Here is a 13,983-nt window from a genome sequence, read left to right as displayed (position 1 = left end):
TGCTTACCTCATTGACCTGTGCACAAAATGGAAATGAGAAATGGGCAATGGCATCTCTCGTCCTAGAACTTCAGAATTGTAATTGTTTATGCTGGGCGTAGTATAGACAAACATTCTTCGACCCATTCATGCTATTGTTTTAGAACTTTCAGCTGGCTTGTTCCTCATTTCTTTGATTCCCTATATCAAATTCAGTTCTTAGAGGCATTCGGGGGCCATACAAGCCTTTCGACGTAGTCCTGTCTTTGTTTCTCGCTTTATCTGAGATTCAATATTGAACAATTAATAGTTATACTTCAGATATAGATTAGTTCCAACTACTAACACCCTTATTTTAATACTTAAGTAATATATTAATCTATAAATTTTTCCTTCCCCTTCCCCTTCCCCTTCCGTTCCCTCCTTCATTAATCGCTAAATCCCCTCATTTCCCCTCAGCTCCCGTTCCCCTTCCTTTCCCTTGCTATTTGGAATCCAAACAAAGGGTACTCTGATAAGGAATTAAGGAAGCCATGAGATACACCTTCTACGATTTTGTTCTCTAAAATATTGATAGAGTTGATGTTGTTGCTAGCTGTGATGCCTGATAAAATGTTATTTCGTAACTCACAGATTCAACGCCTGGAAGAGAGCAATGAGTCCTTGAGGAGTCGATGTTTGAAGTTCCACAAAGGTTGCCGGAAGTATATGTATGCACCCCAACAAAATCTAGCTAAGAGCTCAACGTTCTCTTTGCACTTCTGAGTTCTCACCAAAACAATTAAAAGAAAAATATCGCTTTTTTATCTTCCCAGTAGCTAGTTAGGATGACGTATCTTCGCTCTCACATATTTGCATATATACATGTATATAGGATGCAATGGATGTGCACATTACTCTTCTGGATTTTAGGTTTTAAAAGATTTGCACATAATAGACGAGAGCAAAGATCTTGGTTTTTGCATTCTCTTGATTAAAGATCGCAGATTTCATTGATCCTGAAGTGTGAAGGCTACCTAAATTTCTCAATAACCCTTACTGCTGGGTGAGATTTTTGTTTTATATGTATTGATTTTGTGTGCTCCACTTTTTAGAGAGGGGTTGATGGAGCAGAGAGATTGTGATATCGCTTTTGCAAATTCTCTTGAAACTTTTGTGGGAGGCCATGGCGATCCACTGTACGATGCCCTGGGAGGTATGCATTCTCTTCCTCACATATATAACATTTGGATCTATTTATTACAAGAATGTCAAAATATGCAAGAGAACAGAGCTCAAACCCCATAATCTCTTAGCCGGTGGAGCAGCTGATGACCATCATATAGAAAGATTAACCATTCATCCAGTGCAATCTAAGGGTCATTCGATGATATATATAGCATCTCATGGGTGAAATTACAAGTGCTATGCTCTCCACTTGGGTGCTTAAAAATTGAAGTGTGTACTGTTAAGATGATAATGTTCCAGGAAGCTGCCATGCCACTTTTGAGTATTTAGTGATACGTAGCTTTCAACGAAGCTCTGAACTTTGTCAACTATTTGGTCATGTTTGCCCTTGGCTTCAACAGATCCAAACTGAATTTTAAATCTCGAAGGCTCCAGTATCCATTATACGTGTATGCATTTAATACCTTCTTTTCCTTTCTCCCCCAAGGCCAAGTCATGACAAGAGTTGCAGCTGCATTAAGAGTAATAGGGAGATCCAAGGAATTCCTTATGGCCCAGGTAGCAGGCAGCGTACAAGACTCTTTACATATTTAAAAGTAGGCATTTAGCATTTTGCGGCATATGCTACTCTAACTTAAATATTATTCGTAATTTAAATTTGCTTTCACAGGTTGAGCACACTCTATGCGATAAGTTGCTGCACTTTACTAATTTCGATCTGAATGATGCTCATGCAATTCTCTTTTTCTTTTTCTTTTTTTATGCGAACCTGGTATACGGAAGTCCAATTGGACCTCGACTAATCCACTAAGGGATAAAACTCTCCCAACGTGAATTTTCTACATTCACAAAGACTCAAACCCGAGACTTTATTTGAGTGAAACAAGTGTCGAACAGCTTGAACCAACCCACATTGGTCATGCGATTCTCTCTCTCTGTTTTTTTTTTTTTTGCTAACCCGGGGTATCCGGACTTCGCCCGACTAAGCCCCAAGGCTCCGTGATCCCCCGACAGCGTACGAAATGGGTAATCACGCCAAAGACACTTTGGTGGCTCCAAGGGATTTCGAACTCGGGATCGAATGGATACTTAAACTCTTCCTTACCTCTAGGCTAAACTCCTTGGAGTTATGCGAGTCTATTTTAATTTCTTATTCTTAGCGCCTTTTCTAGCTTTCTCTTCAACATAATGAATGAAGCTGTTTTATCAACTGCTGCAAACAAATCCATTAGGTAGCAAGGCTGATATAGCTGTCCTAAGGCAGGCAGCTTCTCAAAGCAATGAAAGATTCAAATGAAGGTGGAAAGTGCTGTCTTGAATATAGTAGTTTTCTTTCGAAGCAAAATTAAGAAATATTTAATATTAATTAAATTCACTTGTATATCGATCAAATGGAAAATGTAGTTTATATCTTGAGCTTAAGTTGTTAGGCAGAGAATGACTAGTATATAAAAAACCTTCAATAAGTTAGTCCTACTTCTCATCCTGTATAGGTGACCGATGTTCTTTTAATTTCAGAGAAACCACTGTTACTTATCTACACAACATGAATTTCTGCATATGATTTTTCATAAATTTTAAGTTCTTCCTTTTTTTCCTCATACCAGTTCTCATGTACGGGTGCAGGAGGCACGAAAGGGCTTTGATAAGGCTTCGCTTACATATGATCAGGTGAGGTGCTCCCCATGGAAGACGCCTTTTGTCTCTGAAAGAACTCTCTGGCACAATCTCAATGTAGGTATTAGAGAGCCATTCTAAACTGTGTAATGGATCAATATATGCAGGCACATGAGAAGTTCTTGTCACTGAGAAAGAGCACTAGGATGGATATAGCTGCTGCAGTTGATGAGGTACATTATCAGACATCACTATAGGATTTTTATTTTTTTTTCCTTTTGAAATGCATCTCCTATATCGATTCATTTATAGTTTTGATTCTAATTTGGTAGAGAGACATTCCAGGAACATCACAGTGCAAGGTCATGGTTTGAGCATGCTCGCTTCAATCTGGTAGGCTTACATTTTCCGCGCCTCATTGTATGAGCTTTATGTATCTGAGAAAGATGAAAGACGAGCAACATAGAAATTTTATTTCAAATTAGGGGTCCACCGCTTTAGCTCTTACGCATGATTGCCTCTCTCACATCAGGTCAGTGCACTCTCGACTGTTGAAGGCAAAAAAAGATTTGAGTTCGTGGAGGCATTAAGCGGGACAGTGGATGCTCATCTCCAATATTTTGAACAGGTCCTCCATTATCCTTAAAATCTAATCACCACGCCCTCTCCCACTTGACTAGATTCTTCTCAAAATTGTAGCATGCTTGAATTGACTTTTTTTTTTTTGGGCTCCTGACAGGGATATGAGATGCTGCAAAAGATGGAGCCCGTCATTAACCAGGTTTGCTGTGGGAATTACTTTCTTTGCAACTTACTGGACACGTTCTTTTTGAATCGACCTTTCCCTCCAACCAATGTGATTATCCCATGCATCGACTTCCTTGGGCCACCCTCATTCATTCCATGCATTGATCATTTGAATACAACTGAATACTGTGATTCCACTGACTAAAAGTTTTCTTCTTTTATTTCGTCCTTTGGCTGGGGAGGGGATGATATAATTGGATTCATCTACGATCACAAGAATGTGCACAGGCAGAGGAAAGATATGGCCACAGTCAAAACACCCCCAGCTTCTAAAAAGGAGCATTACAAGCCCCCCCAAACAAGAAAACGAAGAACCACTCTGCCAAATCCCTCGTTATCTCTGCAGACGAAAAATGCCTTTGTTCATCTTCCTCACTACAGAATCATATGAGCTATAGGACCTCCGCTGAGCAAACCTTGCTTAATATTGTCCCTGATTGAAGGGAAAAGAGGGAAATGGAGGGAGACTAGTCGTTTTTGAAAGTTCGTTAGGGAAGTGGGATTCCACCATTTCCCTCCATAAAGGAAATCCTACCTCTCCCTTACTAACAACTCTCATACATAAAGATCATTTTCATCCTTCTCGTCCACACCCTCTTCTTCTCCTCTAGTGCTTCTGTTTAGAATAGCAACAACAAGCCAAGCCAAGCCAAGCGAGACGCTAGCAATATGCTCGGCATTCCAAGTTGCAATGAATCGTTGCACTCCCAGAAGGGGTCGAATTGGGTGACAGTGTTGACAGTTTCTTCCAGAAGATTCTGAAGTTGGAATTATGTTAAAATTGGAGCTTTTGCGCTTGCAGATGTTGGCTTCTGCTCAGCAGTCCAGAGAGAGCTGCAATTATGAGCAGGCAGCTCTCATTGAAAGGATGCACAAGTGCAAACACCAAATTGATCGAGAGAGCAAGCTATCACGAGATGTCCTTAATAGTTGCGTCAAGGGAGATACCATGCAGACTTATTCTCGGAATTCACCTGAAGTGACTGCAGCAGTGAAAGGAACTATTGCAACCGGAAAGGTACTAATTGCTTTCGAATATTAATGGCACTGATTATCTCTGCTCATACGGGCTACTCTTTATGCAGCTCTGTAATAGACTCAGGCTCTGTACCACTATTCAGGTTCAAATCATTCGACAAGGATATCTTTCAAAACGTTCCTCAAATTTGAGAGGTGACTGGAAGAGAAGGTTCTTTGTCCTTGATAGTCAAGGAATGCTACGTTACTATCGCAAGCCATGGAGCTGCACTGCTGTAAGTCACTGATTCTCTAGCTAGGGAGGTACATATATATGCTATGTCCGCATCCTAGAAATACCAGTTTATTGCTTTACATATTTATCTTTTTATGTTTCCTCTCTTTTTTGTGTGTTTGTATCGCAGGTTGCTGGGAGTCCATCCTGCATCCAGAGAAATATTGGACCTGAGAATGGACCTCGTCCTCTAACCCGATGGCTCTCGTCTCATTACCATGGTAGTGGACACGACGAGAAGTCTGGTCCACACCACACTGTTAACCTCATGACGTCTGCAATAAAGATCGATGCAGATGAGACGGACTTGAGGTTCTGCTTTAGAATCATCTCACCTTCTAAAAGCTACGCTCTGCAGGTAATTGGTCTTCCTTCAATTTCTTACCATGGGATGGGATGAGTTGTCCTACTGACTTTATTCCATGCTATCCCAAATCTGATTCAAGGACAAGCAGTTGATAACAAAAGGGTTGACATGAAAGTCTTAATTATCTCAGCAAATTACTTGCTCAAAAATCGCAGGCTGAGAATGCACTGGACCAAATGGACTGGATTGAAAAGATATCAGGGGTTATAACTTCCTTGCTGAGTTTCCAGGCAACTGAGGGGGTATTATGTTACGCCATTAAGTTAAATATATCATATTGGTCAGCCTAAACAAAATTATGTTTCTTTTATTAATGAATGTCGCATTGATGTGGCAAAATGTGTTAGCTTGTGCCTGCTTCCGCGGAATCTGGTTCAATCACAGGTGGAGCAACTGACAAGTATTTGAGGAGCTCCCATGAGGCTGATGAAGTGGGAAGGACAGTTGACTGGGGGCATAGACATGCAACTGATAGTAGTACTGGGCGCAACCCCCACGTCTCAACAAGCCTATCACAGAGCTCTACTTCCATGAGTCCTCCTCGATTGCAATCGAGTGGAAAGGCTGCTGATGTGCTGAGATCTGTACGTGGAAATGACAGATGCGCCGACTGTGGGGCAACTGGACCCGACTGGGCGTCTCTCAACCTCGGAATACTCATTTGCATAGAGTGCTCTGGCATCCATCGGAATCTCGGCGTGCATATCTCAAAGGTGATCGGCTGATTGGAGCCAGCTAGTCTTTTCTATTATAGTGGTACTCTAGTGCGTCTCTAGTATTTTATTTATATTATTCCAGCCATATGACTGGTTGATTGATAATTAACTCTCCGCGGCAGGTGAGATCGCTGACTCTGGATGTTAAAGTGTGGGAACCGTCTGTGATAACTCTGTTTGAGTCACTGGGCAACGCCTATGCAAACTCAATCTGGGAGGATTTATTGCACCCAGCAGCTTCTCCTCCTCCGCCCATTCCTCCCAATGCTAGTGATGGCACCTCTATTGGGTATGCAGAATAATCGTTTCTTGCTAGCACTGTGTTTTCCTTCTTTTTTTTTTTTTAAATGCTGGACTGCATGTGGTACTACCCTGCATGGCATGGCCGCTTCTTTTCTTCGTATCAGCTGACTGACGCAAGAGGTGCAAACCTACTTGTTTCGTGAATAGGAGTAAACCTTTCCACATAAGAAAACCGACCCCCGGTGATCCTATCACAGTGAAGGAAATGTACATCATTGCAAAGGTGTTTATGTTCTTCCTTCACATAATAGCATGCATCGTTCCCCCTCCTGGTTGTCTCATGTTGGAGAGTGGGGAACTGATAGTTTCCGGATCAGAAGTATTAACCCGCCTTTTTGCATGCAGTACGCAGAAAAATTATTTCTTCAAAAGGCCAAGGACAACAAAGAAATGATCATGCTGGCTAAGAAAATCTGGGAGGGTGTCCGGGCTAATGACAAGAAAGCAGTGTATCGTCATGTCATCAACTCGGGAATGGATGTCAACTCCATCCATGGCCAGGTGCCTAGCTGTTCATCAGCAGCATCTTTTCTGGCTCTGGATGAAGCGATGCTGTGTGAGAAGATCGTTTATGATGGTGAACAACTAGGCTTATCTTCTAAAGGAGGAAAGGCACGGCCTTCACCAAACTCGAAGCGGCACCAATGGGATCATCGTGTGCAGGAAAGTCATGATGATCTGGGCGATCATGGCTTGCTGCTTCATCTTGCTTGCCAGACTGAGACAGCAGACATTGGGATGGTAGAGCTGTTATTGCAGTATGGTGCGAACGTGAACGCTTCTGACTCCAAGGGCAGGACACCCCTCCATCATTGCATTATCAGGCAGAGGACTGCCATCGCGAAGTTGCTTCTCGACAGGTCTGTTGCTAAAAAAGAGGGCAATTTATCCATCCATCTTCCATTTTCAATGTTCATCTTCTGTCGAGGTTTTTTTGGGGGGGGGGGGAGGCAGACGTCATAACAATAGTTCTCTTTATGTTTAATATGCAGGGGAGCAAGTCCGAGAGCAATAGACAGAGAAGGCGTGACTCCACTGCAGCTTGCCGCGGAATCAGCCTTTGATGATTCCGAGGTCCTTGCTCTCTTAGCAGACACCAACATTAGTAGATAACAACAAATATCCAGTGGGCTAGCTGGCCAGAGGCTACTTCTTTCCTGTAGTTCCAGAAGAGCAGAGCAGGAATTGGCCATCTACATAAGAGAGGAAATGGACCAATTCATGGTTGGGACGTAAAGAGAAACTGGAATGGCAAGTGCTTCCACATTGATGGGCTCATTGGCAACAAATATATAATTTAGCTCTACGTTTATGTATGTATATCCATATAGCTAGCACTGGGCCGATTTTATAATCTGCTCATTGCCTTCGCCCCGTGGGACGTCCTGGTATTTGGTTTAGGGTCCGTCTAACATGAGAACAAGTCGTGATAACAAATTCGGTATTTTTTTTATTCAAGTATTTCATATTTTAATTCAAATAATTAGTACTTTTAATATTCGTGATTAGTATAAGTATATTTACACTTACTTTTACTTCAACATTTAGTAATTCAATTTAAATATTTAAATTTTTTATAGTTCATCACAAATAATAAAAATATTAAATATTTGAACTGAAATACTTTAAAATGACATCTTAAATGTGTCATTCAAACTTTAGGGGCAAATAGCAAGAGTGTTTTGTTTTTGTCGGGCGTGGCTGGGCTGGACCTGTTACTGCTTTTATTATATCCATTAAATTCTATTTTATTAATTGAATCGCCACAGGTAATAATAATAATAAATTTGATGATGATGATAATAATTGTAAAAAAATAAGAAGATATTTCTCTTCTTTTTTCTTCCGAAGCCACCTACCGACAAAGAAATACAGATTCCAAGTATTTCTTCTCTTGGCCAATCAACATGCAACCTTACAAACGCGCCCATCTTTCCCGTCGATGTCATTGCAATTTACATCTCAAAAGAATTGCCCGCCAGAAAAAAAAGAAAAGAAAAAAAAAATCTTTCACGAATTTCATTATACACATATATATACACGTGTACACAAACCATAGATATGACACGTCTATGACGTGTGATCTACTGATTTTCTTTATGACTATGAATGCACATTGTGGAATCATTACTTATATATGTTTAATGAAGTAACTACCTATGAGATCATTTTTCTTTTGGGTGGAATAGGAATAAGACCTTAAACAAAACTAAAATTCTTGTTTGTTGTGAACATCTGTGAAGCTATTAAATTTTTCCTTTTTTTAATTTGTTTTTTTTTTTATGTTTTAATAGTTTATATATTGTACCACATGAGATCCGTATTTTGACTTGTTGAGATGGTGAGCTGACTTCTCCTCCACCTAAAGCTTTGGTTGGTTCGAAACTTGTTAGCCTTTATATTTATTATCATTCTCTTCCTTATTTTGTTTTATTGTATTTTTAACTAATTACCCTTCATGACTTTGGAGGAACACAGTCATAAAAATTGTTATCTAATTATTCGTGACAAAATTTCATTTATCTACTCGGAGAAACACGAACATAAAAATTACATATTTTCACTAATACTTACTAAAACTTAAAAGCAGTCATCTATTTTTTTTAATTATTAGATACTTATTTAACATTATATATTTAATTTGATAAAAGAAACCATATATATTATCTATGTCAAGTAATAGAGCATGAACATCCATTGTGTTGTTATTGATTGAAATCAAAGTAGGCTGAAAAAACTGTTTTTCATAATACTCAACAAGTCTGACACTACTACAAAAATAAGTAAATTCTTAAAAGAGAAATTTATATCTAATTCATGTTAAATAATGTCACATTAGACAATCAGTTTAGTAATTTAGCATCACATGTGTTCATGACTTAGGAGAACTAAAATTTACAATGTCTAACACAACAATACATAAATATAAATTTGTTAATTTTATTTGTTTAGAAAATGATTTATTAGTTTTATTCAAATTTATTTTAAAAAAATAAAAACACAAAATGAAACCTGAATGAAGTGCGGGGCCATTTCACTAGTGTATTATTATTGTTATTATTATTATTATTATTATTATTATTATTATTATAGTAATTAATATCACACATGCAAGCTATGCCACATATCATACATTTTTTCCCTGTGAAAGATTAAGAAGATAAGTGAAAATCTCATTAAAAGATTTTTGAGCTAAAGAAAGGAGGTTAATGCAGTTCTTTATTTATATTTTTGTAATATACTTATGAACCAACGAAGTGTAGGGCAATTTTACTAGTATATATATATATATATTTATTTATTTATTGTTGTTGTCGTCGTCGTCAAAATCACATATGCGACTACGCCACATACCATATATTTTTTTGGGTGAAAGATTAAGGAGATGAGTGAAAATTTTACTTAAAAAAAATTAGCTAAAGAAAGGGGAATAATGCAATTCTTTTATATTTTCTGATACTAGACTATGAACCTCCTAAGTTAAGCTTGTAATTAAAAGAAAAAGAATTCGAACCAATATATAATAACTAGCTAGTCCCACACTTGCGCTATCTGCATGATTTACATGTTTATGGATTACTGATAAATAAATTTAAAGTAATAACATAAGTTTAAGTAAAAAAGAAAATAATATATTTCACCTACGGTGGATTATCAACCAATGCTAATAATTTGCACATCAATTAATACATTTTCATAAATTAATTGATAAATAAATTTGATATAAAAACAAAAAAAAATGATATGTACGAGAGAGCAGAGAGTGGAAAAGTGGGGGGAGAAAAATATGGTAGTTAATTAAATATATTATAATTGTAAATCTATTTTAGTAGTTGTTATTAATAATATTTTAGAAGGGTATTTTCGAAAGAAAAATCTGTTTATAATATATATATATAAAACTGACAAATGCTTATGAAAAATTGTTATTTGAAAACCCTTAACTCAAAGTTGATTGTCTTCTCGACTGCTTTGAAGTGTTTAAGTTTTCGTAAATACAGCTCCACGTCAATGGATTTTTCATTTTCTGTTAAATAAACTGTCATTATATTATATTTTATACTATATTTAACGAATTTCTACATTTGTCCATATTATTTGTATATATTTATTTATAGTTATGAGTTTTATTAAAAAAATCAACAATTTTTTCGATAATTTACATTGACTCTTCAAGATATGAGATATCTTTTCAAGTTCAATGTACTAAATATCATATAAATAGATGGCTTATTTCATTTTGTATGCATAATCTATCTATTCGTTTTTTTCCTACCCCTTTAAGTTATAGACGAATTCTCTAAGTACGTATTACTGTTTTAATTTCTATCTATCAATATGTATGTATGTACATATATATATATATATGTTTCGTACTATTATGGAAGTATTTTCTCCGCAATTATGTAGGATATGTAATTGATACATGAACTATACATAGCTATACCGTATATTTATTTTCCCTTTTCTAGGATAGCTTTTTTTTTCCTAGACAATATTGTATGTATTGATTGTTATAGTGAATGAAGATCAAACTTTTACCCTCAATCCAACTTTGATATGGTATCAGAGTGGAGGTTCTAAGACCTGCCGCCTTGTGTTGCCAGTTCCTACCAAGCGTTAATCTTCTCGTGAATAATCTCACATCTTGCCAACCAGTTTTCTAGTTGAGTGTCACAGTCTTCTATTCTCTTACTATAATATTCTCTACCTCCACCATAGCCACCTATTCATCGACCGCAGTCATTTGTGTTTCTCTCTAGCCACAATCATGACAAAGGACGATCTGCACCTCACTCCATCAAAGACTGACCGTCAATCATCTGCTGCTTCAATATCGCTCATATATGTGCTGAATCAATCCAATGGGCCAGACACACAATTTATTTCGAACAAACTTAACGGGCAAAACTACATCACGTGGTCCAAGGCAATGCAGACTGCCCTCCATGCCAAGAATAAGATTGCCTTCATCGAGGGCACATTGAAGAAGCCGCAAGTTGGAGATCCTCTCTTGGAGTGATGGGAAACCTGCAATTCAACTCTTGTCTCATGGATTTTTAATCATCTACAAGAAGAAAATATTTCCATAATAAAGCACATGATAGGTTGTCTGGACACTCTTTTTTATATTAAAAGCATTGATCATGGCCCAATTATAGAAGTCCTAAATGGAACAACTAGAGCTGCTTCCATGGGGAAGGTTTCTTTTGGCGATGTGATGGTTTTACAAGATGTGCTTTTTATATCGGATTTTAATTGCAACCTGATCTTCGTACCCAATTATCTGAGTAGTACAATTATAGTGTGCATTATATCTCTAGTATTTGCTTGATACAGGACTGCATTTCGGGGAGTACGATTGAAGTGGGTGAACTTCGCGGGGGGTTTGGTATTTGAGTCGAGTGGCATCATCAGATGTTCACGCATTGCAAGCAACAAGGGACAACAATGGTGACATTTGGCATAAACGATTAGTCACCCGTCACCTACAGTTTAGTTTAAGGACAAAATTGTTTCTTTGGTTGGTTCGGATAATAATGCAGTATGTGATATTTGTTGTCGTGCTAAACATACATGATGGAGTTTTCCCAACAGTTTTAATAAAGCGTCATTTCCCTTTCAATTGGTTCATTTTGACATATGGGGACCTTACAAGGTTTTCTTAATTTATGGAGTTCGCTATTTTTTATCCATATTAGATGATTACAGCTGTGGGGTATAGATTTATCTTCTACGAGAGAAATCTGAGACACGGCGTTTCGTAATAAATTTTTGCAAAATGATAGCAAATCAATTTGACATGACCGTCAAGGCCATCAACAGTGACAACAGGCTAGAATTTCTGAGCAAAGAACTTTAGTAGTATTTTCTCGAGCATGGAATCATCTATCAAACATCATGCATTGACCCACCTCAACAAAATGGGCGAGTCGAGCGCAAAGATCGTCGCATTCTAAACTTGGCGAGAGCCCTACTATTTCAAGCATCGTTACCGACAGATTTTTGGGGTGAGTTCACTTCTGTCGCCCCAGTTCGTTTGGACTCTAACCCAGCCCCCCTTGTCCAACGTCTGGTCCAGTATCTCCACCTAGTCCACCCACTGGCCCAGCTCCCAGTCCAGCATCTGGTTCACTGTTTGGATCTCCACCCAATCCAACTTCTAGCCCACTTGCTCTTCCAGATCCGACTGCTTCTCTTGACCCGATCGTTGCTCCACCCAATCCAGCTGTAGCTCTACTCGAACCGACCACTCTCTCTGTTATAGAATTAACTACTGGTCACTCGGCTGATTTTATTCCGCCCTCTTCAATTGAGACTAATACCAGCATTGTTCATACTAAGGCTAAGTGCAATACACGACCACTCGGTTAGTTAAATGATTTTGTTTCTCATCCAGCTTAGTGCTTTGACCCATCTTTCTTCCTCGACCCACTCCATCAATCTTCTCAAGTACGTCCCATCCTATAGAGCAACACTTCACTTATTCAAATATCGATGCTACGCACATGTCCTTTCTAGCTGCGGTTGACTCAAAATCCGAGCCCATAACTTATTTACAGGCTACCCGAGATCCTCGGTGGCATTTGGCCATGTAGGAAGAGATTTGAGCTTTTGAAGATAATGGGACTTGGACAATCGAGTCCTTGCCTCCTGGTAAGCGACCTATTGCATGTAAATGGGTTTAAAAGATTAAGCGGTGGGTAGATGGTAGTGTAGAACGCTACAAGGCTTGTTTCACGGCGAAAGGTTTTACATATGTGGAAGGTATAGTTTTTCATGAGACTTTTGCTCCAGTTGCTAAATTGATCACTATTCATTGCTTGTTGACGATTGCGGTTGCGAAGGGCTGGGCTATGCATCAACTGGACGTTAACAATGCTTTTCTTCATAGGGACTTGGATGAGGAAGTATACTTGTCACTGCCTCCAGGTTTTCATTCATCTCATTCTTGTCAAGTTTGTTGTCTCCGAAAATCCATCTATGGTCTTTGTCAGGCTTTTCGCAATTGGTATTCTAAGTTTGTCACTTCTTTATTCCATTATGGTTTTTGGCAGTTGGAGGCAAATCACTCCTTATTTACCTTCACCAATGCGGGTGTATTTCTTGTTGTCCTGGTCTATGTGGATGATATGGATTTTGTGAGTTATAACTCTAACCACTGCAACCACTTTAAGCGCTACCTTCATAAGTGCTTCCGCGTCAAGGATCTTGGACCACTCTCCTCTGTTCTAGGTATTGAAGTTGTTCAAGCCAATTTTGGTCTTTTTCTAAGCCAGAGGAAGTATATGTTGGATATTCTCACTGAGTCTGATATGCTTGACTCTGAACCTGCTTATTTTCCTATGGAATAGTAGCATAATCTCTCTCAAATTGTTGTGATCCTATTCCCAATCCGGCACAATATCGTTAACTTGTTGGCCGATTGTTGTATTTGACGATCACCAAACCTGAGCTCTGCTATCCCATTAATATACTTTCACAATTTTTACAAGATCCTCAACAAGGTCACTAGGGCGCGACAATGCATGTTCTTCGGTATCTCAAGCAATCTCTAGGACATGGCATTTTTCTACGATCCACTTCTCCACAGTTAACAACATACTGTGATGCTAATTGGGCAAGCTATCCCATGACTCATCGTTCCCTATCTGGTTATTTTGTGACCTTGGGTGGTAATCCTATCTCCTAGAATACCAAGAAGCAAACTATGGTTTCCAGATCATCTACTGAGAGTAAGTGTCGCGCCATGGCTACTACTATAGGTGAACTTT

General features: G+C 38.6%; 1 protein-coding gene and 1 long non-coding RNA gene across 2 annotated transcripts; both read left to right on the top strand.

Moving 5' to 3' along the window:
* Positions 1 to 1,055: 1,055 nt before the first annotated feature.
* On the top strand, positions 1,056 to 1,878 carry LOC116187419. The gene is made up of 3 exons (XR_004152044.1): positions 1,056 to 1,174; positions 1,634 to 1,704; positions 1,817 to 1,878. It is a non-coding gene; the product is annotated as an uncharacterized LOC116187419 (long non-coding RNA).
* Positions 1,879 to 3,416: 1,538 nt separating this feature from the next.
* Positions 3,417 to 7,708, top strand: LOC116187418 (ADP-ribosylation factor GTPase-activating protein AGD1-like). The gene is made up of 9 exons (XM_031516103.1): positions 3,417 to 4,588; positions 4,656 to 4,823; positions 4,953 to 5,180; positions 5,345 to 5,431; positions 5,537 to 5,902; positions 6,028 to 6,194; positions 6,356 to 6,431; positions 6,554 to 7,068; positions 7,201 to 7,708. The coding sequence occupies exons 1-9, from the start codon at positions 4,343 to 4,345 to the stop codon at positions 7,319 to 7,321; spliced, it is 1,974 nt and encodes a 657-aa protein (XP_031371963.1). The 5' UTR covers positions 3,417 to 4,342; the 3' UTR covers positions 7,322 to 7,708.
* Positions 7,709 to 13,983: the final 6,275 nt, after the last annotated feature.

Source organism: Punica granatum, chromosome 8, assembly GCF_007655135.1.
Source record: "Punica granatum isolate Tunisia-2019 chromosome 8, ASM765513v2, whole genome shotgun sequence".
NCBI classification, from domain to species: domain Eukaryota; kingdom Viridiplantae; phylum Streptophyta; class Magnoliopsida; order Myrtales; family Lythraceae; genus Punica; species Punica granatum.
This window is presented reverse-complemented; position numbering and strand designations above follow the sequence as displayed.

Coding starts and splice junctions, on each gene's coding strand:
- LOC116187418 (XM_031516103.1), top strand. CDS start 4,343: ATGTTAAAATTGGAGCTTTTGCGCTTGCAGATGTTGGCTTCTGCTCAG. Junction 5,181..5,344: donor CTAAAAGCTACGCTCTGCAG/GTAATTGGTCTT, acceptor CAAAAATCGCAG/GCTGAGAATGCACTGGACCA. Junction 6,432..6,553: donor AAATGTACATCATTGCAAAG/GTGTTTATGTTC, acceptor TTTTGCATGCAG/TACGCAGAAAAATTATTTCT.